The 25,509-nt window shown below is 48.2% G+C and overlaps 1 protein-coding gene across 5 annotated transcripts in view; it reads left to right on the forward strand.

Annotated features, from left to right (window-relative positions):
* The first annotated feature begins 5,235 nt into the window (after nucleotides 1-5,235).
* Nucleotides 5,236-25,509, forward strand: part of LOC140418625 (uncharacterized) — a 73,182-nt gene continuing 52,908 nt past the window's right edge. Inside the window, exons 1-2 of one of the 5 annotated variants that reach the window (XM_072502174.1) lie at nucleotides 5,236-5,371; nucleotides 12,547-16,121. In XM_072502174.1, coding sequence (XP_072358275.1) covers nucleotides 12,980-13,699 — 720 coding nt within the window. In that variant the 5' untranslated portion in view covers nucleotides 5,236-5,371; nucleotides 12,547-12,979 and the 3' untranslated portion in view covers nucleotides 13,700-16,121. Of the gene's footprint in view, nucleotides 5,431-5,459; nucleotides 5,540-7,909; nucleotides 8,083-12,083; nucleotides 12,105-12,546; nucleotides 16,122-25,509 lie in introns of those variants that run through there. The other 4 variants (XM_072502178.1, XM_072502176.1, XM_072502175.1 and 1 more) reach the window with 4 other exon arrangements.

Consider the following 25,509-nt stretch of genomic DNA (forward strand, 5'->3'; position numbering starts at 1 on the left):
GGGTTAGAAGGTCCGGTCAAGAGGTCAAGGGTGCTTGCGCATCTTAAAAGTTTGAAAGCAATGTAAAAGATGTAGCAATGCTGCAGAAGACTCACTTGAGGGTGAAGTATCAGATGAGACTTAAAAAGGGCTGGGTGAGTCAGGTGTTTCACTCTGGATTTGACGGAAGGGCTCAAGGGGTAGCGGTGCTGGTCAGCAAAAGGGTACGCTTCCAGATGGAGAAAGTGATGGCAGATCAGGGGGTAGATATCCGATTGTGACAGGGACACTGGAGAGGAGGTTTGTGGCGCTGTTCAGTGTATATGGCCCCAATTGGGACGATGTGGGATTCGCAAAGAAGGTGCTTGGGGCCATCTCCGACTTGGACACACACAAACTGTTGGTGGGGGGGACTGGAACTTGGTGCAGGAGCCTAGGTTGGACAGGTCATGGCCGCGCTTGCTGGTCCCATCGGGGGGGGGGGGGGGGGGGGCAAAGGCGCTGGCTGGGCTAATGGTGGAAATGGGAGGGGTGGACTCTTGGAGGTTTCTGCACCCGAGGGAATGGGAGTACTCGTTTTTCTCAGCAGTCCATAAGGTCTCGCAGATCGACTTTTTCGTGGTGGCAAAGGCTTTGCTGGCTGGGGTTAAGGGGTCGGAATACTCGACAATTGCAGTGTCAGATCACGCTCCACATTGGATGGATATGGTACTGGAGAAGGGGGCAGCGCAGAGACCGGGGTGGAAATTAGATGTGGGACTTTTGGGGAACGAAGTGTTCTGTGACAAAATTGAAAAGGTAATTAAGGAATATGTAAGTTTCAACTGATGAGATGTTGGAGGTAGATAGGAGTTATGCCGAAGATGGGGACTAAGCAAAGCTGGAAAAGAGGAAGGAACTACAGGCGAGCTTTGACCGACTATCTACCAGGAAGGCGGTGCACCAGCTGAGACGAGCAAGGGATGCAGTTTACGAACATATGTTAGCAGGTCAGCTCCAGAGGGAAGCAGCGGCAAGGGAAATAGTTCAAGTGAGGGATAGGGCGGGGAAGTTGGTGGTAGCTCTGCAACTGATTAACAAGGTTTTTGAGGAATTTTATGAGGGGTTGTCCAGATCAGAGCCACCTGGGGGAGACCGTGAGATGCAGGAATTTCTAGATGGGTTGGAGTACCCGAGGTTAGGGGAGGAGAACAGTCGGGGAAGGTGGCAGGGCCGGATGGGTTTCCGATGGAATATGATAAAAAATTTAAGGATAGGCTGGTACCCCTGATGGTGGGGATGTTTGAGGAGGCGATAGGGAAGGGGGTGTTGCCACAAACTTTGTGGCTGGCATCGATTTCACTGTTGCTAAAAAAAGATAATCCGATGGAGTGTGGGTCGTATAGGTTCGTATCGCTTCTGAATGTGGACTCAAAAGTATTGGCGAAGGTACTGGCAGGTAGGCTGGGGAGTGTCTCCCGAAGGTGATATGTGAAGATCAGACGGGGCTCGTGATAGGGAAGCAGCTCTTTTCAAATGTTAGAAGTGTATTGAACGTCGTTATGGTGCCGGCAGAGGGGAAGGAAACAGAGGTGGTTGTGGCATTGGACGCTGAGAATGCGTTTGACCAAGTAGAATGGGGGGGACTTGATGGCAGTTCTGCACCGATTTGGGATTGGACCAAAATTTGTGGACTGGGTAAAGCTACTATATAAGGAACCGAGGGCGAGTGTCCGCACAACCGACATCAGCTCGAGATACTTTTCCCTCCACCGTGGGACTAGGCAGGGATGTCCTATGTCCCCCCTGCTGTTTGCACTTGCGATTGAGCCGTTGGACATCACATTAAGAGGTTTGGGGGTATGGAAAGGAATAGTGCGGGGGTGGGGTGAATAGAGCATAGGGATCCTTATATGCCGATGACTTGCTGTTACACGTGTCGGAACCGAGTGTGTCGATAGGGGGAATATTGGAGCTGCTTCGGGGGTTTGGGTCTTTCTCGTGGTCTAAACTAAATCGAGACAAGAGTGAGTATTTTGTGGTGTCTTGGCGGTGGGTGGGGGCCGGTGTGTCGGGGCTGCCATTCCGTAGGGCAGGGACTCACTTTAGATACCTGGGGGTGCAGGTTGCCCGGGAGTGGGGCGGAGGGGGGCTCCGCAAGTACAACATTTCTAGTTTGGTGGAGAGAGTGAAAGCTGATCTGGCAAGATGGGATGGTCTCTCTCTGTCACTGGCGGGTCGGGTACAGCCGGTTAAAATGAACGTGTTGCTACGATTTCTGTTTATTTTCCAATGCCTGCCGATTTTCCTACCAAAGGCTTTTTTCAGAGAGATTTTGGGAAGGATTACTTCATTTATAATGGAGGGAAGGTGGCCAGAGTTAGAAAGGTGCTTCTACAGAGGGGAAGGCAGGCGGGGGGTTTGGGCCTTCCGAACCTGATGTATTACTACTGGGCAGCGAATGTGGAGGAGGTGCGGAGCTGGGTCAGAGGGATTGATTCCCAGTGGGTCAGAATGGAGGAGAGTTTGTGCAGGGGGACGGGATTGAAAGCAATAGCAACAGCGCCGCTCCCGGTAGCTCCGGGAAAATACTCCGGGAGTCCGGTAATAATAGCTCCATTGTAAATCTGGAGGCAGTTTTGCCAACACTTCGGGTTGGGGGCAGGGTCAAGGGAAATGCCGATTCGGGGGAACCACAGATTTGAGCCAGCGAAGTGGGATGGAAATTTTCAGAAATGGGAGGAGAAGGGGATTAAGACGCTAAAAGATTTGTTTCTTAGGAGTCGGTTTGCAGGATTGAAGGAGCTGGAAGCGAAGTATGGGCTGGAGCAGGGGGAAATGTTTAAATACATGCAGGTTCGAGATTTTGCCAGAAAGGAGATACAGAGCTTCCAGGTGGAGCTGGCCTCCACATTGCTGGAGGAGGTAGTGTCAGCGATGTAAGGAGCTATTTTGGAAGAGGGGAAGGCACCACTGGAAGGGATCAAAGCAAAGTGGGAGGAAGAGTTGGGAGAGGATATGGAGGAGGGGTTCTGGTGTGAGGTGCTCCGGAGAGTGAATGCCTCCACCTCGTGCACGAGGTTGGGGCTGATGCAGCTGAAGGTGGTATACAGAGCACACCTCACAAGGGCGATTCTTTGAAGGAGTAGAAGATGTGTGGGAACGTTGTGGAGGAGATGTGGAGGGGGATCACATCCATATGTTTTGGCCCTGTCCAAAGCTAGAGGATTACTGGAAGGAGGTTTTTAGGATAATTTCTAAAATGGTGCACGTGAAACTGGACCCGGGCCCCCGGGAGGCCATATTCGGGGTGACGGACCAGCCAGGGTTGCAAACGGGTGCGGAGGCAGATGTTGTAGCCTTCGCCTTGTTGATCGCCCAAAGGCGGATCCTGATAGGTTGGAGAGCAACCATTCCACCCTGTGCCTTGGCGTGGTGGGGGGGCCTGTTGGAATTCTTGACTCTTGAGAAGGTTCAGTTTGAACTGAGGGGAAGGATGGAGGGGTTCTACAATTCATGGGCATTATTCATTATGCACTTTCAAGAACTGGATAACATTGAACATTAGTTGGGGCGGGTTGGGGGGAGGGGGCTGTGTGTTAATGGTGACTATGGGTGATCCTTCATTCCTTTTTGTCATTTGTTTGTGTGAACATGGTTTGGTGGGAGGATGGGATTGTTGTTATTGATATGAGGATTTACATATTTGTTACTGATTATTGTTTATTGGTGGGTGTGAATTTGGGAGAAAATGTGAAAAAGGAGAATAAAAACAAATATGTAAAAAAAAAAAACAGTGCCAGTTACTGTGAAAACCCCCGAGTTGCCACATTCTGGTGCCTGTTTGGGTACACAGAGGGAGAATTCAGAAAGTCCATATTACCTAACCGCACGTTTCGGGACTTGTGGGAGGAAACCGGAGCACCCGGAGGAAAACCGACGCAGACACAGGGAGAACGTGCAGACTCCACACAGACAGTGACCCAAGCTGGGAATCGAACCTGGGACCCTGGAGCTGTGAAGCAACAGTGCTATCCACTGTGCTACCATGCCGCCCATCCCACCCAGCGACAATGCACTGTTTTATCCAGACCCAAGAGTAGATTCAATATGTCATGTTCGGCACAAGGATACTAGATATTACAGACTGTAAGATCCACAAACTCTGCCAAGATGGCTGCAACTTAACATGTTATTGTGGATAAACTGTGGGTAATATTCGATTCTGTGACCAATATTTAGTTAAACACGGACCTGAATAAGGAAACTTTGCAGCCACCTGTGAAGTTTAAATGTCTCGTTGTGTCAGGATGAACCAGCATTTGAGGAGCGTGAAATCTCTGGACTGTTGGTCTCCAAGTGCCGTATTGAACACAGGAGAATGAGCTCGAATTTGGGCAGAGATAAGTGTGAGTGAGCATCGTAAACTGCTATTGTATCGGGGTGTTCTGGGTCTGAGTTTTAACCCTGCAGTTAATTGTCAGGGATACAGTATAATAAACCCTGAACAAAGCAAATGTGTGTGTGAGAAGCATCTGAAGCACCAGGAACCAGCTGAACCAGCAGAGCTGAATGTTTTCCAGTGCAGCCACAGTACTGTACTTATTCCAGCTTCCAAGTCCACCTGAGAACCAACCTCCTGGCGATTCATCTACAGAAAGCTTCAGAGCCTCGTGAGAATTATTCGTTTCTAAAAATGCTTCACTCCAACTAAAGGATTAGTTCAAGAAGAAGACAACAGACCTGCAGCGATATAAAGATTACAGTCTACATTCAATTTCCATCATTACAGCTTCAACTTGATCTGTACCTAATTTCTGTGTATGTGTCAGTGAGTGTGAAAGAGATGAGGAGCTGAGATGTTCAAACATCCAGGGAAATAGTGTGATAATAAATAAACTTTATTCCTTTAAAAATCACCAGTCAGTCTGCTGCTGAAATGTATTTTAAATAAAGAAATATCACACTGAGGGTAAGAAAATATCACATAAACATCCTGATAATGAACTGGAAAGGACCACTAAATGTAATCAAACACTGTATAACCCCCTTCAGGTAGCTAGATAGAGGCTGCAGCCTCTCACACTGAATGTCTACGTGATCCATAGGCACCTCCAGGCCACAAACATCAGCTTCAGCCTGGGAGTGGGTGAAACATTTAAAAAACCTGTTGGCGTTTAATTGTTCGCCTGGCACTAGGACCCGGCTGGGAACAGAAACCTTCAGGCCCCGCCCACTAGCTTGAGCATCACCAAGACGCCAGCGCATGCGCCCTGCTTCCCCAAGATGGCGGCTGTGAACCAGGGCCTGGTCCCGGGAGAGAGCTGACCGGCGGTGATGTGACCTGAGGATCACCACACCTCAGGCAAGGGGCCAGGTTGGGAAGGTGGTGCCTTCAGGAATAACTGGGAAGGTGATGTTTGGTCAGTTGCTGCAGTCTGTGTAGTGAAGGTGCTGTCACAGTGGTGTGAGGTGAGGAAGTACAGGATTATCACCCAGCAATGATCAATTAAGGGGAATGTAAATCCAGCTCAGGCTGCTTTCAGATTGGAAAGGGAGCTAAGGTGTGTCCTCAGAGCTGGTGAGTGTTGTGGCTTTGGCACTTTCTCTATAAATTCATTCCCTCCCTCCCTCTACCACCTCTATCTTTAAAGTCGTAGAATTTTACAGCACGGAAAGGGCCCCTTCGGCCAATTCACAATAATCTTTATTATTGTCACAAGAAGGCTTACATTAACACTGCAATGAAGTTACTATTAAAATCCCTGAGTTGCCACACTCCGACACCAGTTCGGATGCACTGAGGAATAATTCAGAATGTCCAATTCACCTAAGAAGCTCGTCTTTCGGTACTTGTGGGAGGAAACCCACGCAGACACGGGCAGAATGTGCTGACTCCGCACAGACAGTGACCCAAGCCAGGAATCGAACCCAGGTCACTGGTGCTGTGAAGCAGCAGTGCTAACCACTATACTACTGTGCCGCCCATAAGATTATTAGATTACTAGGTCTGCATGAATTGTGTCCTAGGATGCTGTGGGAGGCCAGGTAGGAGATTTCAGGGGCTCTGACCCAAAATTTTAATTTCTGGCCACGAGGGGAGTTGCCAGGTGACTTGAGAACAGCTAATGTGGTCCTATTATTTAAGAAAGGTTGTTGAGATAAGCCAGGGAACTGCAGTCCAGTGAGTCTTACATCAGTGGTAGGGAAACTATTGGAGAACGTTCTGATGGACTCTATTTCCACTTGGAGAGGTTTGATCAGGAATAGTCAGCATGACACTGTCAGAGGGAGGTCATGCCTAACAAATTTGATTGCATTTTTTGAGCATGTGACCAGGTGTGGAGATGGGGGTTGTGCAGTTGATGTAGTTTACATGGATTTCAATAAAGCTTTGGAAAAGATCCCACATGGAAGACTTGCGGATAACTCAAAGATTGGCCAGATGGTTAACAGTGAGGTTGAGTGTCTTGGGTTACAGAAAGATATAGACGGAATGGGTAGAAAAGTGGCAAATGGAACTGGAACCCTAAAAAGTGAGGTGACACACTTTGGAAGGGGTAATGTGACAAGGAAGTATTCAATGAACAGCATGACACTGGGAAGTTCTGAGCAACAAAGGGACCTTGGTGTGTTTGTCCAGAGATCTCTGAACGTGGAAGGGCAGGTTAATAGGTTGGTGAAAAAGACATATGGGACATTACTGTTCGCATTTCTGGTTGCTACATTATAAGAACTAGAACTAGAAGCAGGAGTAGGCCATCTGGCCCCTCGAGCCTGCTCCACCATTCAATGAGATCATGGCTGATCTTTCATGGACTCCGCTCCACTTTCCGGCCCGAACACCATAACCCTTAATCCCTTTATTCTTCAAAAAACTATCTATCTTTATCTTAAAAGCATTTAATGAAGGAGCCTCTACTGCTCCACTGGGTAAGGAATTCCATAGACTCACAACCCTTTGGGTGAAGAAGTTCCTCCTAAACTCAGTCCTAAATCTACTTCCCCTTATTTTGAGGCTATGCCCCCTAGTTCTGCTTTCACCCGCCAGTGGAAACAACCTGCCCGCATCTATCCTATCTATTCCCTTCATAATTTTATATGTTTCTATAAGAGCCCCCCTCATCCTTCTAAATTCCAACGAGTACAGTCCCAGTCTACTCAACCTCTCCTCGTAATCCAACCCCTTCAGCTCTGGGATTAACCTAGTGAATCTCCTCTGCACACCCTCCAGTGCCAGTGCGTCCTTTCTCAAGTAAGGAGACCAAAACTGAACACAATACTCCAGGTGTGGCCTCACTAACACCTTATACAATTGCAGCATAACCTCCCTAGTCTTAAACTCCATCCGTCTAGCAATGAAGGACAAAATTCCATTTGCCTTCTTAATCACCTGTTGCACCTGAAAACCAACTTTTTGCGACTCATGCACTAGCACGCCCAGGTCTCTCTGCACAGTAGCATGTTTTAATATTTTATCATTTAAATAATAATCCCTTTTGCTGTTATTCCTACCAAAATGGATAACCTCACATTTGTCAACATTGTATTCCATCTGCCAGACCCTAGCCCATTCACTTAGCCTATCCAAATCCCTATACAGACTTCCGGTATCCTCTGCACTTTTTGCTTTCCCACTTATCTTAGTGTCGTCTGCAAACTTGGACACATTGCCCTTGGTCCCCAACTCCAAATCATCTATGTAAATTGTGAACAGTTGTGGGCCCAACACTGATCCCTGACGGACACCACTAGCTACTGATTGCCAACCAGAGAAACACCCATAATCCCCACTCTTTGCTTTCTATTAATTAACCAATCCTCTATCCATGCTACTACTTTCCCTTTAATGCCATGCATCTTTATCTTATGCAGCAAACTTTTGTGTGGCACCTTGTTAAAGGCTTTCTGGAAATCCAGATATACCACATCCATTGGCTCCCCGTTATCTACCGCACTGGTAATGTCCTCAAAAAATTCCACTAAATTAGTTAGGCACGACCTGCCCTTTATGAACCCATGCTGCGTCTGCCCAATGGGACAATTATAGGAAGGATATAATTGGAGACGGTGCAGAGGAGATTCACCAGGATGTTGCACGGGATGGAACATTTATGAAGAGAGGTAAGATAGAACAAACAAAGAACAAAGAAAGTTACAGCACAGGAACAGGCCCTTCGTCCTTCTCAAACCTGCACTGACCATGCTGCCCATCTAATCTAAAACTTTCTACTCTTCTGGGGTCCCCCATCCTATTCATCTATTTGTCAAGGCGTCCCTTAAATGCCACTTATACCTGCTTCCACCACCACCTCTGGCAGTGAGTTCCAGGCACGCACTACCCTCTGTGTAAAAGAATTTCCCTCGTACATCTCCTCTAAACTTTGCCCCTCTCACCTGAAACCTGTGTCTCCAAGTAATTGACTCTTCCACCCTGGAAAAATGTTTCTGACCATCCTCTCTGTCCATGCCCCTCATAATTTTGTCGACTTCTGTCAGGTCACCCCTCAACCTCCGTCGTTCCAGTGAGATCAAACCAAGTTTAGACCATAAGACATAGGAGTGGAAGTAAGGCCAGTCGGCCCATCGAGTCCACTCCACCATTCAATCATGGCTGATTTCAACTCCGTTGACCCGCTCTCTCTCCATCGCCCTTAATTCCTCGAGAAATCAAGAATTTATCAACTTCTGTCTTAAAGACACTCAACGTCCCGGCCTCCACCGCCCTCTGTGGCAATGAATTCCATATACCCACCACTCTCTGGCTGAAGAAATTTTCTCCAACTTTCTCCAACTTTCTGAAAGAAAGTTTCTCCAACCTCTCCGCACAGCTAATGCCCTCCATACAAGGCAACATCCTGGTAAATCTTTTCTGTACTCTCTCCAAAGCCTCCACGTCCTTCTGTTAGTGTGGCGACCAGAATTGAACACTATATTCCAAGTGTGGCCTAACTAAGGTTCTGTAAAGCTGCAACATGACTTTTCAATTTTTAAACTCAATGCCCCGGCTGATGAAGGCAAGCATGCCGTATGACTTCTTGACTACCTTCTCCACTTGCGATGCCATACTCTTAATGGTTCTGCCATTTGCTATATATTTCCCCACTGTATTAGACCTTCCAGAATGCATTACCTCACATTTGGCTGGATTAAACTCCATCTGCCATCTCTCTGCCCAAGTCTCTGACCGATTTCTATCCTGCTGCATCCTCAGATGGTCTACATCACTATCCGCAATTCCACTAACCTTTGTGTTGTCTGCAAACTTACCAATCAAACCAGTTACATTTTCCTTCAAATCACTTATATATACTACAAACAGCACAGGTCACAGCAGTGATCCCCACGAAACACCACTAGTCACAGCCTTCCACTGCTACCCTCAGTCTTCTATGACCGAGCCAATTCTGTAACTATCTTACCAGTTCAGCTCTGATCCTGTGTGACTTCACCTTCTGTACCAGTCTGCCAAGGGGCTTACTAACTTCATCAATCATCTTCATCACTTCCTCAAAAAACTCTATCAAGTTAGTGAGACACTACCTCCTCTTCACAAAACCGTGCTGCCTATCACTAATACGTCCACTTGCTTCGAAATGGCAGCAAATCCTGTCTCGAAGAATCCTCTCCAATAATTTCCCTACCACTGACGTAAAGTTCACCGGCTTGTAATTTTCTGGATTATCCTGCATTTTCCTTTTAATTTTCTGGTTTATCCTCAGGCTTGGGTTGTTTTCATTGGAGCCGAGAAGGGGGCCGGTCTGTGTGTATGTGTGTATGTGTGTGTGTGTGTGTGTGTGCGTGTGTGGGGGGGGGGGGGGGTTGTGGGGGAGGGGGTTGTGGGGGAGGGGGGGGTTGTGGGGGAGGGGGTTGTGGGGGAGGGGGGGGTTGGGGGGGTTGGGGGGGGGGGTTGTGGGGGAGGGGGGGGGTTGTGGGGGAGGGGGTTGTGGGGGAGGGGGGGGGTTGTGGGGGAGGGGGTTGTGGGGAGGGGGGGGTTGTGGGGGAGGGGGTTGTGGGGGAGGGGGGGGTTGGGGGGGGGGGTTGTGGGGGAGGGGGTTGTGGGGGAGGGGGGGGGGTTGGGGGGTTGATCGAGGTGTACAAGATTATTAGGGGCTTGGACAGGGTGGAAAGGGAGCAGCTGTTCCCCTCAGTTGACGATCAGTCATGAGGGACACAAGTTCAAGATGAGGGGAGAAGGTTTAGGGGGGTTTTGAGGAAAAATCTTGTTACCCAGAGGGTGGTGACGGTTTGGAACCCACTGCCTGGGAGGGTGGTAGAAGCGGGTTGCCTCACATCCTTTAAACACTTGGCACGTCATAACATTCAAGGCTATGGACCAAGTGCCGGCAAATGGGAATAGGTAGGTCAGGTGCTTTTCACGTGTCGGTGGCCATTCAGACTCAATGGGCCGAAGGGCCTCTTCACTGTTGCTGATGATACAAAGTTCGGTGGCATCGCAGACAGACTAGATGATGGCATAAAATTGCAAGAAGATATTGACAGACTCGGTGAATGGGCAAATTTGTGGCAAATTGAATTCAATGTAAACAAGTGTGAGGTTATACATTTTGGACCAAAAAAGAATAGAACAGAGTACTTTCTAAATGGAAAGAGGTTCAGTGCAGTGGATGTCCAAGCTGCAAACCATTCCTCCAGATCCTTGCCCTTCATGGATTTAATGAAGGCCAAGTCAATAGTTGGATTATTGAAAGACTTGACGGAGTTGTTGGATACCATTTTTCGGGTTGCAGGATAAAGCATAACGTAATTCACTCCCCACAGCCTTGAGCTGCCTTTGACCTTCATCGAAGTCTCAAAGCTTCGTTTGTGTTGCTGCCGAAAAGTCCTGAATACTCCCTCCCTCCTGGGGCCAGGTGCCATCTCACCGTTCCCTCTCCAGGACCTTCTTTCAAGTTGTGGAAGCGAATGATTACAGGCTTGGGATGAAAACTATCCCTCAGCCTCAGAGACAGGATACGATGCACCCTTTCTAATTTGAAACGCCCAGGCTTCAAATCCAGTTGCGAAAACGTGGCAGTCGGTCCTTAAAGAACCTCACGGGAGCCTTACCCTCCACACTAAATGGACAGAAAATAACAGAATTTATGGGCAGCATGGTAGCACAGTGGTTAGAACAGTTGCTTCACAGCACCAGGGTCCCAGGTTCGATTCCCGGCTTGGGTCACTATCTGTGCGGAGTCTGCACATTCTCTCCTGGCTGCGTGGGTTTACTCCGGGCTCTCCAGTTTCCTCCCACAGTCCAAAGATGTGCAGGTTAGGTGGATTGGCCGTGATAAATTGCCCTTAGTGTCCAAATAAAAGGTTAGGTGGGGATACTGGGTTCCAGGGATGGGGTGGATGTATGGGCTTGGCTGGGGTGCTGTTTCCAAGGTGCAGACTTGATGGGCCAAGTGGCCTTCTACATTGTAAATGCTATGATGACCATCTGACAGGCCAACGACCCGGATGTTTTTTCTCCGCCTCCGTCGAGGAGGCATCTTGCTGAACGTGCAGGATTCTCTCCTCCGGATCATCGAGCTTCTTCATGGTGTTTTGCATCTGGGCCTCATGAGCTCACAGATATTGAGTCAGCACACTGAGCCTCTGGTCAGTCACACGAATAATGTCGGCAGTCATAATTTTCGCCGCCTCCCAGAGCCCCGGAGAGCGCGGGGTCGAGAGACCTCCTGAGGGTCAGGCCGCCATGTTGAAAAGGCGGCTCCATTCCCGCTGAATCCACCTGCGCAGTTTCATCAAGGCATTTCTTCACTTCCTTTTTAGAAAATATTTTATTGAGACATTTATAATTTTAACATTTAAATATTTATACTGTGGAGTGAGAATGGAGTCATCTTTCATGTATAAATATTTCCCACTTTCTCTGTCTGTTAGCTTTGACAAAGAGTCATCTGGACTTCAAATGTTAACTCTTTTCTCTCCCTACAGATACTGCCAGACCTGCTCAGATTTTCCAGCATTTTTTCTTTGGTTGCAGCTCATATTTGTTGTGACCTCCTGGACAGGAAGATGTGAGCATGGATCTGTCAATCAGCCTGATTCAGCATCTTCAGGAGAATAGGGAGGGTGAATAGCGCCGTAGTGTGGCGACTAGGGGATTTTCACAGTAACTTTGTTGCAGTGTTAATGTAAGCCAACTTCTGACACTAATGAAGATTATTATTATTAGATACAGCGGAATAGGAATTGAGGGCGAGAGGCAGCATGGTGGCACAGTGGTTTGCACTGCTGCCTCACAGTGCCAAGGTCCCAGGTTCGATCCCGGCTCTGGGTCACTGTCAATGTGGAGTTTGCACATTCTCCCTGTGTTTGTGTCGTTTTTGCCCCCAAAACCCAAAGATGTGCAGGTTAGTTGGATTGACCATGCTAAATTGCCCCCCAAAATTGAAAAAAATGAATTGGGTACTTGAAATTTTTTTTAAAAAGAGAATGGAGGGAGTGTGTGGGATGAAGATTTGCAGCTTTCGGGGAATAAGACAGAGGAAAAAATATGACATAGAAACTAGAATTGTCTGTTCTGAGTTTCTATCCTGTACTGACAGTGATGAATTTTGTAAATTATTTTTACAGGTTATTAGACGAGGAGGAATTACAGCCAGAAATCTCAAACATCACGTCTCAATCTGATAGTCACTCCCTTCCTTGGAACCAGAATATCCTCAGACTATGAATGTGGAATGAAAAATCTTTGCCCAAACTGTCAACTAAAGATTTCAAACGTCTGTGTGACTGGAACAGCACCGAGACCCACAGAACACACACCCAAATGAGAGTGTTCCAGTGAACTGACTGTGGAAACATCAGTGTGACTGGAAAAGCACCGAGACCCACACAACACACACCCGAGTGAGAGTGTTCCAGTGAACTGACTGTGGAAGGAGCTTTAACCAGTTACACTGCCTGAAAAACACCACAATATTCAGAGCGGGGAGGGACCGGACCCGTGTTGATCTGAGGCTTCAACAGATTGTCCAACCTGGAGAGACGTGAGGGGACCCAAACCATGGAGAAACCGTGGAAATGTGGGGACTGTGGGAAGGGATACAGATTCCCATATGAGCTGGAGACTCATCGACGCAGTCACACTGGGGAGAGGCCGTTCACCTGCTCAAAGTGTGAGAAAGGATTTACCAAGTTATCCAACTTGCAGACACACCAGCGAGTTCACACTGGGGAGAGGCCATTCACCTGCTCTCAGTGTGGGAAAGGATTTTGTAATATGTCCCACCTATTGAGACACCAGCGAATTCACACCGGGGAGAGGCCATTTACTTGCTCCCAATGTGGGAAAGGGTTCCGTGATTCGTCCCACCTATTGAGCCACCAGCAAGGTCACACTGAGGAGAGACCATTTAATTGCTCTCAGTGTGGGAAAGGATTTACTCAATTATCTCACCTGCGGATACACCAGCGAGTTCACACTGGGGAGAGGCCATTCACCTGCTCTCAGTGTGGGAAGGGATTCACTCAGTTATCCAACCTGCAGACACACCAACAAATTCACACTGGGGAGAGACCGTTTACATGCGCTCAGTGTGGGAAGGGATTCACTCCTTTATCCACCCTGCGGAGACATCAGCGAGTTCACACTGGGGAGAGGCCATTCGCCTGCTCTCGGTGTGGGAAAGGATTTGCTCAATTATCCAACCTGAGGAGACACCAGCGAGTTCACACTGGGGAGAGGCCATCCACCTCTCAATGTGAGACGGGATTCCATGTTTAATCGCACCTGCTGTGACACCAACAATTTCACAATTGATTACAGGAGTTGGATTCTGCTGTTATTGTTTCTGCTCTACATCCAGGACTGCATTTTGTTCATTCTGACAGGTGGTCAGTGGGATGGTCGGAGGGTTTCTTTCTGCTGGACAGGCCAGTGTCACCACTTTGCCTCCACTGGGCTGATTCTCTTTGAGCCTTGTTGCTAATACCTGGCTTCAAATTACACAAGAATCACAGAGAGAAAAGGTGTTTGGAAGTGTGAAGACATTTAGCTTCCATTTCTGTTTGGAACCCCCAAAGCATGCCACATTGCCATGGAGATGGGCCCTGGTGGTTACATGGTTCTTTTGTCTAATTTATCAGGGTGTTCCTCACAGAGGAAAACTATCAGGGTGTGAGAGGCAAGTTGTCCAAGGTGGACTGGGCAACTGATTGGTACAGGGAATACCTAATGTTTAAGGAATTATTACATATTTATCAGGGGGTCTGTTAGCTCAGTTGGCTGGACAACTGTTTGTGATGCAGAGCAAGGTCAACAGTGAGGATTTAACTCCCGTACTGGCTGAGTTTATTCAACCAGGTCCCTCACCTGAGGAGCGCTGACCCTCCGGTTAAATCACCTCCAGTCAGCTCTCTCTCTGTCAAAGGGGAGAGCAGCCTATGGTCCTGTGGGATTTTTCTGACTTTTATTTCACATGTACAACAAATTTAAGGAACAAAAATCCAACAGGAAACGTGATGTAACTGTGGCGAACAAGAAAAGTTAAAGATTCCATGGGATCCGTTAGAATTCAGCAAAGCAGGACCAAGAAACTGATGAGAGCAAACTGGTGAGACACATAAAAACCGACTGGAAAAGCTTCTCCAGGAATGGGAAAAGGAAAAGATTAGCAAAGATCAATGTGGGTCCATTCCAGGCAGAGACAGGGGAGTTTATAATGGGGAATGAGGAAATGGCAGAGAAACTAAACAATATGTGTCTGTCTCCACAGAGGAAGATACAGAAATTGTCCCCAAAACACCAAGAACCAAGGGACTGGCAGAGAACCAAGGGCAGCACGGTAGCATAGTGGTTAGCACAATTGCTTCACAGCTCCAGTGTCCCAGGTTCGATTCCAGCTTGGGTCACTGTCTGTGTGGAGTCTGCACATCCTCCCGGTGTGTGCATGGGTTTCCTCCGGGTACTCCGGTTCCCTCCCGCAGTCCAAAGATGTGCAGGTTAGGTGGATTGGCTATGGTAAATTGCCCTTCGTGTCCAAAATTGCCCTTAGTGTTGTGTGGGGTTACTGGGTTATGGGGATAGGGTGGAGGTGTTGACCTTTGGTCGGGTGCTCTTTCCAAGAGCCGGTGCAGACTCGATGGGCCAAATGGCCTCCTCCTGCACTGTAAATTCTATGATTAGTATTGGTGAAAAAGTAGCACTGGAGAAATTAATGGGGTTGAAAGTGAATAAAACTCCAAAAGCTGATGATCCACAACCCAGAGTGTTGAATGAGGTGGCTGTAGAGATCTCTATTCCTCATTCTAAATTCTCCTGACTCTATCTGTAACAGATAAACCTTTGTTTGAGCCAAACGTTTGCTTTTTACGTAGCCACAGAAGAGTTTACAGTCCATTTTTATGTATTTTGCTAGTTCACATTCTATTCTATCCTCCCTTTGTTTCTCAGTGTCTTGGTTGAAGAACTGAAGTAAATCCTCGGGAATGAATCATCACTTTGGACAGGTTCTGAGACAATTAAATTTTGACTGCCAGGACAGAGTAACTATAATCGTGCAGTGTGATTTTAGATTGTGCAAAAGGGCAAAGTTCTAGTTTATAGTTTACTGTGTAGGTTTCCGAGTTAAAGTAGCTTCTAGTTTGTTTTTTTGTTGCATTAAAAGTCATAATTGAAGACCCGTCGTGTGATCCTTTAATTTGTTGACTGGGAGCTTGAATTTTTATAAGAAGTTGGTGACCTTTATGGGGTCCTAATCCACAAGTTTTGTCTTCCTATTTGACCCTCGGGCACCTTTCTGTCTCTATTGCTCGTGTCAATGACAGCCAGGTGATGGAGTTGAGGGCTGAATTTAGCTGAGAATAACGGGGCCTGTGTCCCAGTTGGGAAACTGCCATGGGCATCGCTAATAGAGACAGGAACGTGCTGGAGGACTGACTGGGAATTGCACATCCAACCAATCAGGGTTCAGGGGCGAGGATCACTGGGGCTGATGGTGATGTGACTCCAGGGTTCAGTGCCCACGTGTCCCAAGCTGGAAGTCACAGGAACAGGGTACAGAGGAGCCGAAGGGAAACCATTTGGGACAAGAACATTGTGAACATCCTGTTACTCTGGTTGTCTTTGATCCTCAAGTAATTTTCAGGGTTTTTTTTAAACCATGTTTCTGTTTCGTCAATAAACTTTTAACTGGATAATATTTGAATTTTTTGGACTTTTCCTGATTATTCACTTTTGGGAAAGTGGGTGAGAGGGGTTGACAGGCTCTTTAACAGAAAGTGAGTCCCTCTAAGGTAATTGGCAAAGGTGCCAGAGGGGTAGAGGAGATTTGATTTTTCTTTTGACAGTGTTTGAAAATGGGTTCAGGGAATCAATCGTGATTGACTAATTCATCAAGGTTCTCTGAGGAAGTAACAAGGGATGTCAATAAATGGGAACCTGTAGATGTGCTTTATCTGGATTTCCAGAAGGTATTTCCCAAGGTGCCACATCAAAGGTTAAGACACAAAACTAGCGCTCATTGTGTGGGGGCAACACATCAGCGTGGCTAGAGGATTGGTTAGCTAGCAGGAAGTAGCCAGAAGGTATAAATGGGTCATTTCTGGGTTGGTAAGATGTGACAAGTGGAATGTCACCAAGATCAGTGCTGGGCTCCCAACCATTTACAATCTGTATGAATGTGTTGGATGACAGGATTGAATGTATGGCGGTTAAATTTTCTGATGCCTCAAAGACGGGTAGGAAAGTAATTTGTGAAGTGGATTTAAGATCTCTGCAAAGGACTACAAATAGGTTGAGTGAGTGGGCAAAAACTGACAGATGGAGCCTAACTTTGGGAAATGTGGATTGTCCACATTTTCAGAAAGTGTTCAATAAAACAATATTATTTAAATGGAGAGAGATTGCAGAACTCTGCGAAACAGAGGGATCGGGGTGCCCGATCCCAAGTTAATCTGCAGGTACAGCCAGTGATTAGGAAGATCGATGGAATATTATTGTTTATTGCAAAGGAAATCTAATATAAATGTAGGGATGTTGTGCTGCAGTTGTATCGAGTCAGAGAGGTTTACAGCATGAAAACAGGCCCTTCGGCCCAACTTGTCCATGCCGCCCAGTTTTTAAACTAGTCCCAATTGCCCGCATTTGGCCCATATCCCTCTACCCAGCTTTCCCACATAACTGTCTAAATGCTTTTTAAAAGACAAAGTTGTACCCACCTCTACTACTGCCTCTGGCAGCTCGTTCCAGACACCCACCACCCTCTGTGTGAACAAAATGCCCCTCTGTACCCTTTTATATCTCTCTCCTCTCACATTAAACCTATGCCCTCTAGTTTTAGACTCCTCTACCTTTGGGAAGAGATGTTGACTATCTACCTTATCTGTGCCCCTCATTATTTTACAGACCTCGACAAGATCACCCCGAAGCCTCCTACACTCCAGGGGAAAAAGTCCTAGTCTATCCAGCCTCTCATAACTCAAACCATCAAGTCCTGGTCGCATCCGAGTAAATCTTTTCTGCGCTCTTTCCAGTTTAATAATATCCTTTCTATAATAGGACCAGAACTGTACACAGTGCTCCAAATGTGGCCATACCAATGTCTTGTACAAGTTCAGCAAGACGTACCAACTCCTGCATTCAATGTTCTGACCAATGTAACCAAGTATGCCGAATGCCTTCTTCACCACCCTGTCCACCTGTGACTCCACTTTCAAGGAGCTATGAATCTGTACTCCGAGATCTTTGTTCTATAACTTTCCCCAACTCCTTACTACTAACTGAGTAGGTCCTGCCCCGATCTACCAAAATGCATCACCTCACGTTTAGCTAAATTAAACTCCATCTGCCATTCATCGGCCCACTGACCCAATTGATCAAGTTCCGTTGCAATCCTAGATAACCTTCTTCACTCTCACTATGCCACCAATCTTGGTGTCATCTGCAAACTTACTAACCATGTCTCCTGCATTCTCCTCCAAATTATTGATCTAAATAACAAATAATAGTGGACCCAGCACCGATTCCTGAGGCACACCGCTGGTCACAGACCTCCAGTTTGAAAGACAACCCTCTACAACCACCTTTAGTCTTCTGTCGTCAAGCCAATTTTGTAACCAATTGGCTACCTCACCCTGGATCCCGTGAGATATAACCTTGTGCAACAACCTATCATGCGGTACCTTGACGAAAGCCTTGCTAAAGTCCATGTCAACAATGTCGACTGCTCTGCTCTCATCTACCTTCTTGGCTACCACTTTGAAAAACTCAATCAAATTTGTGAGACATGATTTTCCACTCACAATGCCATGCTGACTGTCCCTAATCAGTCCTTGCCTCTATAAATGCCTGTAGATCCTGTCTCTCAGAATACCTTCTGACAACTTACCCACCACAGACATTAGGTTCACCAGCCTGTAGTTCCCAGACTTTTCCCTCTGGCCTTTCTTAAACAAAGGCACAACATTTGCTACCCTCCAATCTTCAGGCACCTCACCTGTGGCTGTCGACGATTCAAATATCTCTGCTAGGGGACCCGCAATTTCCCCCCTAGTCTACCACAATGTCCTGGGATACATTTCATCAGTTTCTGGGGATTTATCTACCTGGATATGCTGAAAGCTTGATCTAACCCCATTCCCCCCCTCCACTTTGCAATCCCAAAACCAAATTTTAACATTCCCAGCTCGCCATACCTTCCATTCTGTCTCTCCTAGCCTTGGCATCCAGGGATGGTTTTGCTAACCTGCCTGTGTATCTGCACCTGGCAGTGTTTGATGATAGAGTGTAACTGGAGCTTTACTCTGTATCTAACCCCGTGCTGTTCATGTCCTGGGAGTGTTTGATGGGGTCAGTGTATAAGGAGATTTCTTCTGAAGCTAACCCCATGCTGCACCTGGCCTGGGAGTGTTTGATGACGGGGTGCAACTGAAGCTTTACTCTGCATCTAACTCCGTGTTGTACCTGTCCTCGAGTGTTTGATGGTGACAGTGCAGAGGAGGATTTATGTTGTATCCAACCTTGTGCTATACCTATTGTGGGAGTGTTTGATGGGGACAGCATCAAGAGAGATTTACTCTGTATCGAACACCATTTTGTATCAGCCTTGGGGAGTGTTTCATGGGGCAATGTAGAGGGAGCTGTGCTGTAACTGATTGGAGAATGGTTCAAGCTGGCACTTGGTACTCAGATTTTCCAGTATAGACACCCTTCACTTTAACCCCCCCCCCCCCCTCCCCCCCACACACACACACACACACAGGCCCAGAGGGACAGTGAGAATCCTGAACATTGTTGTACAGTCTGCTCGATATTTCATAGGGCCTTTTTCTGGTCCATAGAATCCCTTCATTCCAGGAGGCCATTCGGCCCATCAAGTCTGCAGCGACCCTCTAATACGGCACCCCACTCAGGACCACTCCTCCACCCTATCCCCGTAACCCCACCTAACCTTTGGACACTCAGGGGAAATCTTTTAGAATGGCCAATCCACCTAACCTGTGCATCTTTGGACTGTGGGAGGAAACTGGAGCACCCGGAAGGAACCCACGCAGACACGGAGAGGAAGTGCAAACTCTACACAGTCACCCAAGGACGGAATCGAACCCCCTCCCTCTGATCTCCAGTCAGCCACTGTTCGAATGAAAAGAGCCCCAGTTTCTCAATCTCTTCTCCACCCTCTCCATGGCCTTGACATCCTTCCTGGTGTAAGGTCCCCAAAACCTGATCTAATATTCCAACTGCAGCCTCACCAATGATTTGTACAGATTTGCATGACCTCTGTCCTTTTGTATTCCACGCCCAGAATTATAAAACCTTGGATCCCATGTGTTTTTTAAACACTTTATCAACTTGTCCTCCCACATTTAAAAGTTTGTGTATCTGAAACTCTTTGGGAGATATTAACATAGCATGGCTGAAAGACATTGACATCCAATGTCTGATATAATGTGTGATATGGGAGAGAGAAGTTTAGTCTGAGTTAGAAACTCAAGCAGGCGCTTCACTGCAGATAGGTCACCGTAGAAACGCTGATAAGACATTCCTTCACTGCAGACAGGTCACCGTGGAAACGCTGATAAGACATTCCATTCCACAGAATCGACTCATTGGAAACTCTAATCAGATTGGGGAGAGGACAGATTTTGTCTGTTATTAACCTGAACATAAACTTAAACCAGAATGCATAATGGTACAGATTAAATTCTAATGTGTGATGTTTATAGCTATAGTAATGGAATTATCAGAAATAATAGAATTAACAGGCAGGGTAGTTTAGGGAAAATGAGGAAATTACTGAAGAAACGTAACTGCTGGGAACCGAGAATGTGTCCTTGTAAATCACAGATTAGAGAAATTCCTGCTGTCTTTTCCTCACTTGCTGCATGAACTGTGTTCCATACTGGGCACCAAACCTCAGGAAAGATACATTGCACTTGGTAACTGTCCAGTACAGATTGACGATGATGAAGTGAGGCTGGTTAGCTGAGTGAATCTGTTCCCACACACAGAATATTAACGGTCACTCCTCAGTGTGAACAGGTCGATGAATCTCCAGGTCTGATTAAATCTATTCCGGGACTTCCGGGTGCGGCGATGACCAGCTAAGTCGCACGTTTCGGCAGCTCCCGGTGGAACGGACTTTTGGGCTCTTGAAAGGAGCCCCAACGGCAATTTTAACGGCTGAAAACACCGTGCGGTAAACCAGAAGGGTGTTCCCCCTGGACACGGATGGAAAAAGGAGAGGAAAGTGGCCGGATTGCAGCGGATCCTTTGGAACAACGGCAAGGAAGGCAAGCAGAAACCAAGATGGCGTCGGAAGGTGGCAGTTTCATATGGGGCCCTGAACAACAAGAGTTTTTGAAACGCTGCGTGGAGGAGATAAAAAAGGAAATGAAGAAAGAGTTGTTGGCCCCGATATTACAGGCGATTGAAGGGCTGAAAGAGGAACAAAAGACCCAGGAGCAGGAGCTTCGGGTCGTGAAGGCAAAAGCAGCAGAGAATGAAAACGATATACAGGGCCTGGTGGTGAAGTCGGAGATACAGGGGGCACACCAGAAACGATCTGTGGAGAGATTGGAGGCACTGGAAAACAACGCAAGGAGGAACAACTTGAGGATTCTTGGCCTTCCTGAAGGTGTGGAGGGGGCGGACGTCGGGGCATATGTGAGCACGATGTTGCACTCGTTAATGGGAGTGGAGGCCCCGACGGGTCCGTTGGAGGTGGAGGGAGCATACCGAGTTATGGTGCGAGGATCGAGAGCAGGAGAAGCTCCCAGAGCCATAGTGGTGAGATTTCTCCGTTTTAAGGATAGAGAAATGGTCCTTAGATGGGCGAAGAAAACTCGGTGTAGTAAATGGGAGAACGCGGTGATCCGCGTCTATCAAGATTGGAGTGCGGAGGTGGCGAGAAGGAGGGCGAGCTTTAATCGGTACTTCACAAAAAAAAGATAAAATTTGGAATGCTGCAACCGGCAAGACTGGGTCACATATCAAGGGAGGCACCACTACTTTGAGACGGCGGATGAAGCGTGGACTTTTATTGTAGAAGAAACATTGGAATGATTGGACTACGAAAATGAACGTTTGGACAAAGTGGTGGGACGAGTGGGGGGGGGGGGGCGAAGAGGGATTGTATGATTAATCCTGCGGTATGGTAACTTTTCTTTCTCCCACAGGTGGTGATGGGGGGAGGTGGGGAGGGAGAGGAGATGGGGCGTTGGCCATGGGAGGCGGGGCCGAGGGAGAGGCGCGGGCTTGGTTCCCGCGCTATGATAATTATGGCGGAAATAGAGAAGCAGGAAGGAGGGGGCGCCGCACGGGGCGAGCCGTGATCACGGGGGGAAGCCGAGGTCAGCCAGAGTTTGCTGACTTCTGGGAGCAACATGGGGGGAGTAATTACGCTAGCGGGGGGTCTAGCAGGGGGGGGGGGAGGGGGGAATTACTGGGTTGCTGCTGCTGGGGAAAGGGGGAGTGGGTACGGGAAAGGATGGGCGGGGGGGCACCGTCTGGGAGAAATATAGCTGCGTGGGAACTGGGCGAGAAGCTGGGAAAAGATGATGGCTAACCGGCAAGGGGAGGGGGTGGGAAGCCCCCCAACTCGGCTGATCACGTGGAACGTGAGGGGGCTTAACGGGCCGATAAAGAGGGCACGAGTACTCGCACACCTTAAGAAACTTAAAGCAGATGTGGTCATGTTACAGGAAACGCACCTGAAACTGATAGATCAGGTTAGGTTGCGCAAAGGATGGGTAGGGCAGGTGTTCCATTCGGGGCTGGATGCGAAAAACAGGGGGGTGGCTATATTAGTGGGGAAGCGGGTAATGTTCGAGGCAAAGACTATAGTGGCGGATAACGGGGGCAGATACGTGATGGTGAGTGGCAAATTACAGGGAGAGATGGTGGTGTTGGTAAACGTGTATGCCCCGAATTGGGACGATGCCAATTTTATGAGGCGAATGCTAGGACGCATCCCAGACCTAGAGACCGGAAAGCTGATAATGGGGGGAGACTTCAACACGGTGTTGGAACCAAGGCTGGATAGGTCGAAGTCCAGGACTGGTAGGAGGCCGGCAGCAGCCAAGGTGCTTAAGGATTTTATGGAGCAGATGGGAGGGGTGGACCCGTGGAGATTCAGTAGACCTAGGAGTAAGGAGTTCTCGTTTTTCTCCTATGTCCATAAAGTCTATTCACGCATAGACTTTTTTGTGTTGGGTAGGGCATTGATCCCGAGGGTGAGGGGAACGGAATATACGGCTATAGCCATTTCGGATCATGCCCCACACTGGGTAGACTTGGAGATATGGGGAGGAAACAAGAGGGCGTCCACCCTGGAGAATGGACATGGGACTAATGGCGGATGAGGGGGTGTGCTTAAGGGTGAGGGGATGCATTGAAAAGTACTTGGAACTCAATGACAATGGGGAGGTTCAGGTGGGAGTGGTCTGGGAGGCGTTGAAGGCGGTGGTTAGGGGGAAGCTGATATCAATAAGGGCACATAAAGGGAAGCAGGAGAGTAAGGAACGGGAGCGGTTGCTGCAAGAACTTTTGAGGGTGGACAGACAGTATGCGGAAGCACCGGAGGAGGGACTGTATAGGGAAAGGCAAAGGCTGCATGTGGAATTTGACTTGCTGACCACAGGCACTGCAGAGGCACAATGGAGGAAGGTGCAGGGTGTACAGTATGAATATGGAGAGAAGGCGAGCAGATTGCTGGCACACCAATTGAGGAAAAGGGGAGCAGCGAGGGAAATAGGGGGGGTGAGAGACGAAGATGGAGAGACGGAGCGGGGAGCGGAGAGAGTGAATGAAGTGTTCAAGACATTTTATAAAAAATTGTATGAAGCTCAACCCCCGGATGGGAGGGAGAGAATGATGGAGTTTTTGGATCGGCTGGAAATTCCCAAGGTGGAAGAGCAGGAAAGGATGGGATTGGTAGCACAGATCACGGTAGAAGAAGTGGTGAAAGGAATTAGGAACATGCAGACGGGAAAGGCCCCGGGACCGGACGGATTCCCAGTTGAATTTTACAGAAAATATTTGGACTTGCTCGCCCCGCTACTGACGAGGACCTTTAACGAGGCAAAGGAAAGGGGACAACTGCCCCCGACTATGTCAGAAGCAACGATATCGCTTCTTTTAAAGAAGGAAAAGGATCCGCTACAATGCGGGTCCTACAGACCAATCTCCCTCCTCAATGTAGATGCCAAGGTCCTGGCCAAGGTAATGGCAATGAGAATAGAGGAATGTGTCCCGGGGGTGGTTCATGAGGACCAAACTGGGTTTGTGAAGGGGAGACAGCTGAACACGAACATACGGAGGTTGTTAGGGGTAATGATGATGGCCCCACCAGAGGGTGAAACGGAGATAGTAGTGGCGATGGATGCCGAGAAAGCATTTGATAGAGTGGAGTGGGATTATCTGTGGGAGGTGTTGAGGAGATTTGGGTTCGGAGAGGGGTATGTTAGATGGGTGCAGCTGTTGTATAGGGCCCCAGTGGCGAGTGTGGTCATGAATGGACGGGGATCGGCATATTTTCGGCTCCATAGAGGGACAAGGCAGGGATGTCCTCTGTCCCCATTACTGTTTGCACTGGCGATTGAGCCCCTGGCGATAGCGCTGAGAGGTTCCAAGAGATGGAGGGGAATACTTAGGGGAGGAGAAGAACACCGGGTATCTTTATATGCGGATGATCTGCTACTATATGTGGCGGATCCAGCGGAGGGGATGCCAGAAATAATGTGGATACTTGGGGAGTTTGGGGAGTTTTCAGGGTATAAATTGAACATGGGGAAGAGTGAGCTGTTTGTGGTGCATCCAGGGGAGCAGAGTAGAGAAATAGAAGACCTACCGTTGAGGAAGGTAACAAGAGACTTTTGTTACCTGGGGATCCAGATAGCTAAGAATTGGGGCACATTGCACAGGCTAAATTTGACGCGGTTGGTGGAACAGATGGAGGAAGATTTCAAGAGATGGGATATGGTAGCATTGTCAATGGCAGGGAGGGTGCAGGCGGTTAAGATGGTGGTCCTCCCGAGATTCCTCTTTGTGTTTCAGTGTCTCCCGGTGGTGATCACGAAGGCTTTTTTCAAAAGGATAGAAAAGAGTATCATGGGTTTTGTTTGGGCCGGGAAGACTTCGAGAGTGAGGAAGGGATTCTTACAGCGTAGTAGGGATAGGGGGGGGCTGGCACTACCGAGCCTAAGTGAGTATTATTGGGCCGCTAATATTTCAATGGTGAGTAAGTGGATGGGAGAGGAGGAAGGAGCGGCGTGGAAGAGATTAGAGAGGGCGTCCTGTAGGGGGACCAGCCTGCAGGCTATGGTGACAGCCCCATTGCCGTTCTCACCAAGGAACTATACCACGAGTCCGGTGGTGGTAGCTACACTGAAGATTTGGGGACAGTGGAGACGACATAGGGGAAAGACCGGAGCACTGGGGGGGTCCCCGATAAGAAACAACCATAGGTTTGCCCCGGGGGGAATGGATGGGGGATATGGAATGTGGCAAAGAGCAGGTATAACGCAATTGAAAGATCTATTTGTGGATGGGAAGTTTGCGAGTCTGGGAGCGCTGACCGAGAAATATGGGTTGCCCCAAGGGAATGCATTCAGGTACATGCAATTGAGGGCTTTTGCGAGGCAACAGGTGAGGGAATTCCCACAGCTCCCGACACAAGAGGTGCAGGACAGAGTCATCTCAAAGAAATGGGTGGGGGACGGTAAGGTGTCGGATATATATAGGGAAATGAGAGACGAAGGGGAGACTATGATGGACGAACTAAAAGGGAAATGGGAAGAAGAGCTAGGGGAGGAGATTGAGGAGGGGATGTGGGCAGATGCCCTAAACAGGGTAAACTCGTCGTCCTCGTGCGCCAGGTTAAGCCTGATTCAGTTTAAGGTATTACACAGGGCACATATGACTGGAACACGGCTCAGCATATTTTTTGGGGTGGAGGATAGGTGTGCGAGGTGCTCGAGAAGCCCAGCGAATCATACCCATATGTTTTGGTCATGCCCGGCACTACAGGGGTTTTGGATGGGGGTGACAAAGGTGCTTTCGAAAGTAGTAGGAGTCCGGGTCGAACCAAGCTGGGG

Source organism: Scyliorhinus torazame, chromosome 5 (assembly GCF_047496885.1).
Source record: "Scyliorhinus torazame isolate Kashiwa2021f chromosome 5, sScyTor2.1, whole genome shotgun sequence".
NCBI lineage: Eukaryota > Metazoa > Chordata > Chondrichthyes > Carcharhiniformes > Scyliorhinidae > Scyliorhinus > Scyliorhinus torazame.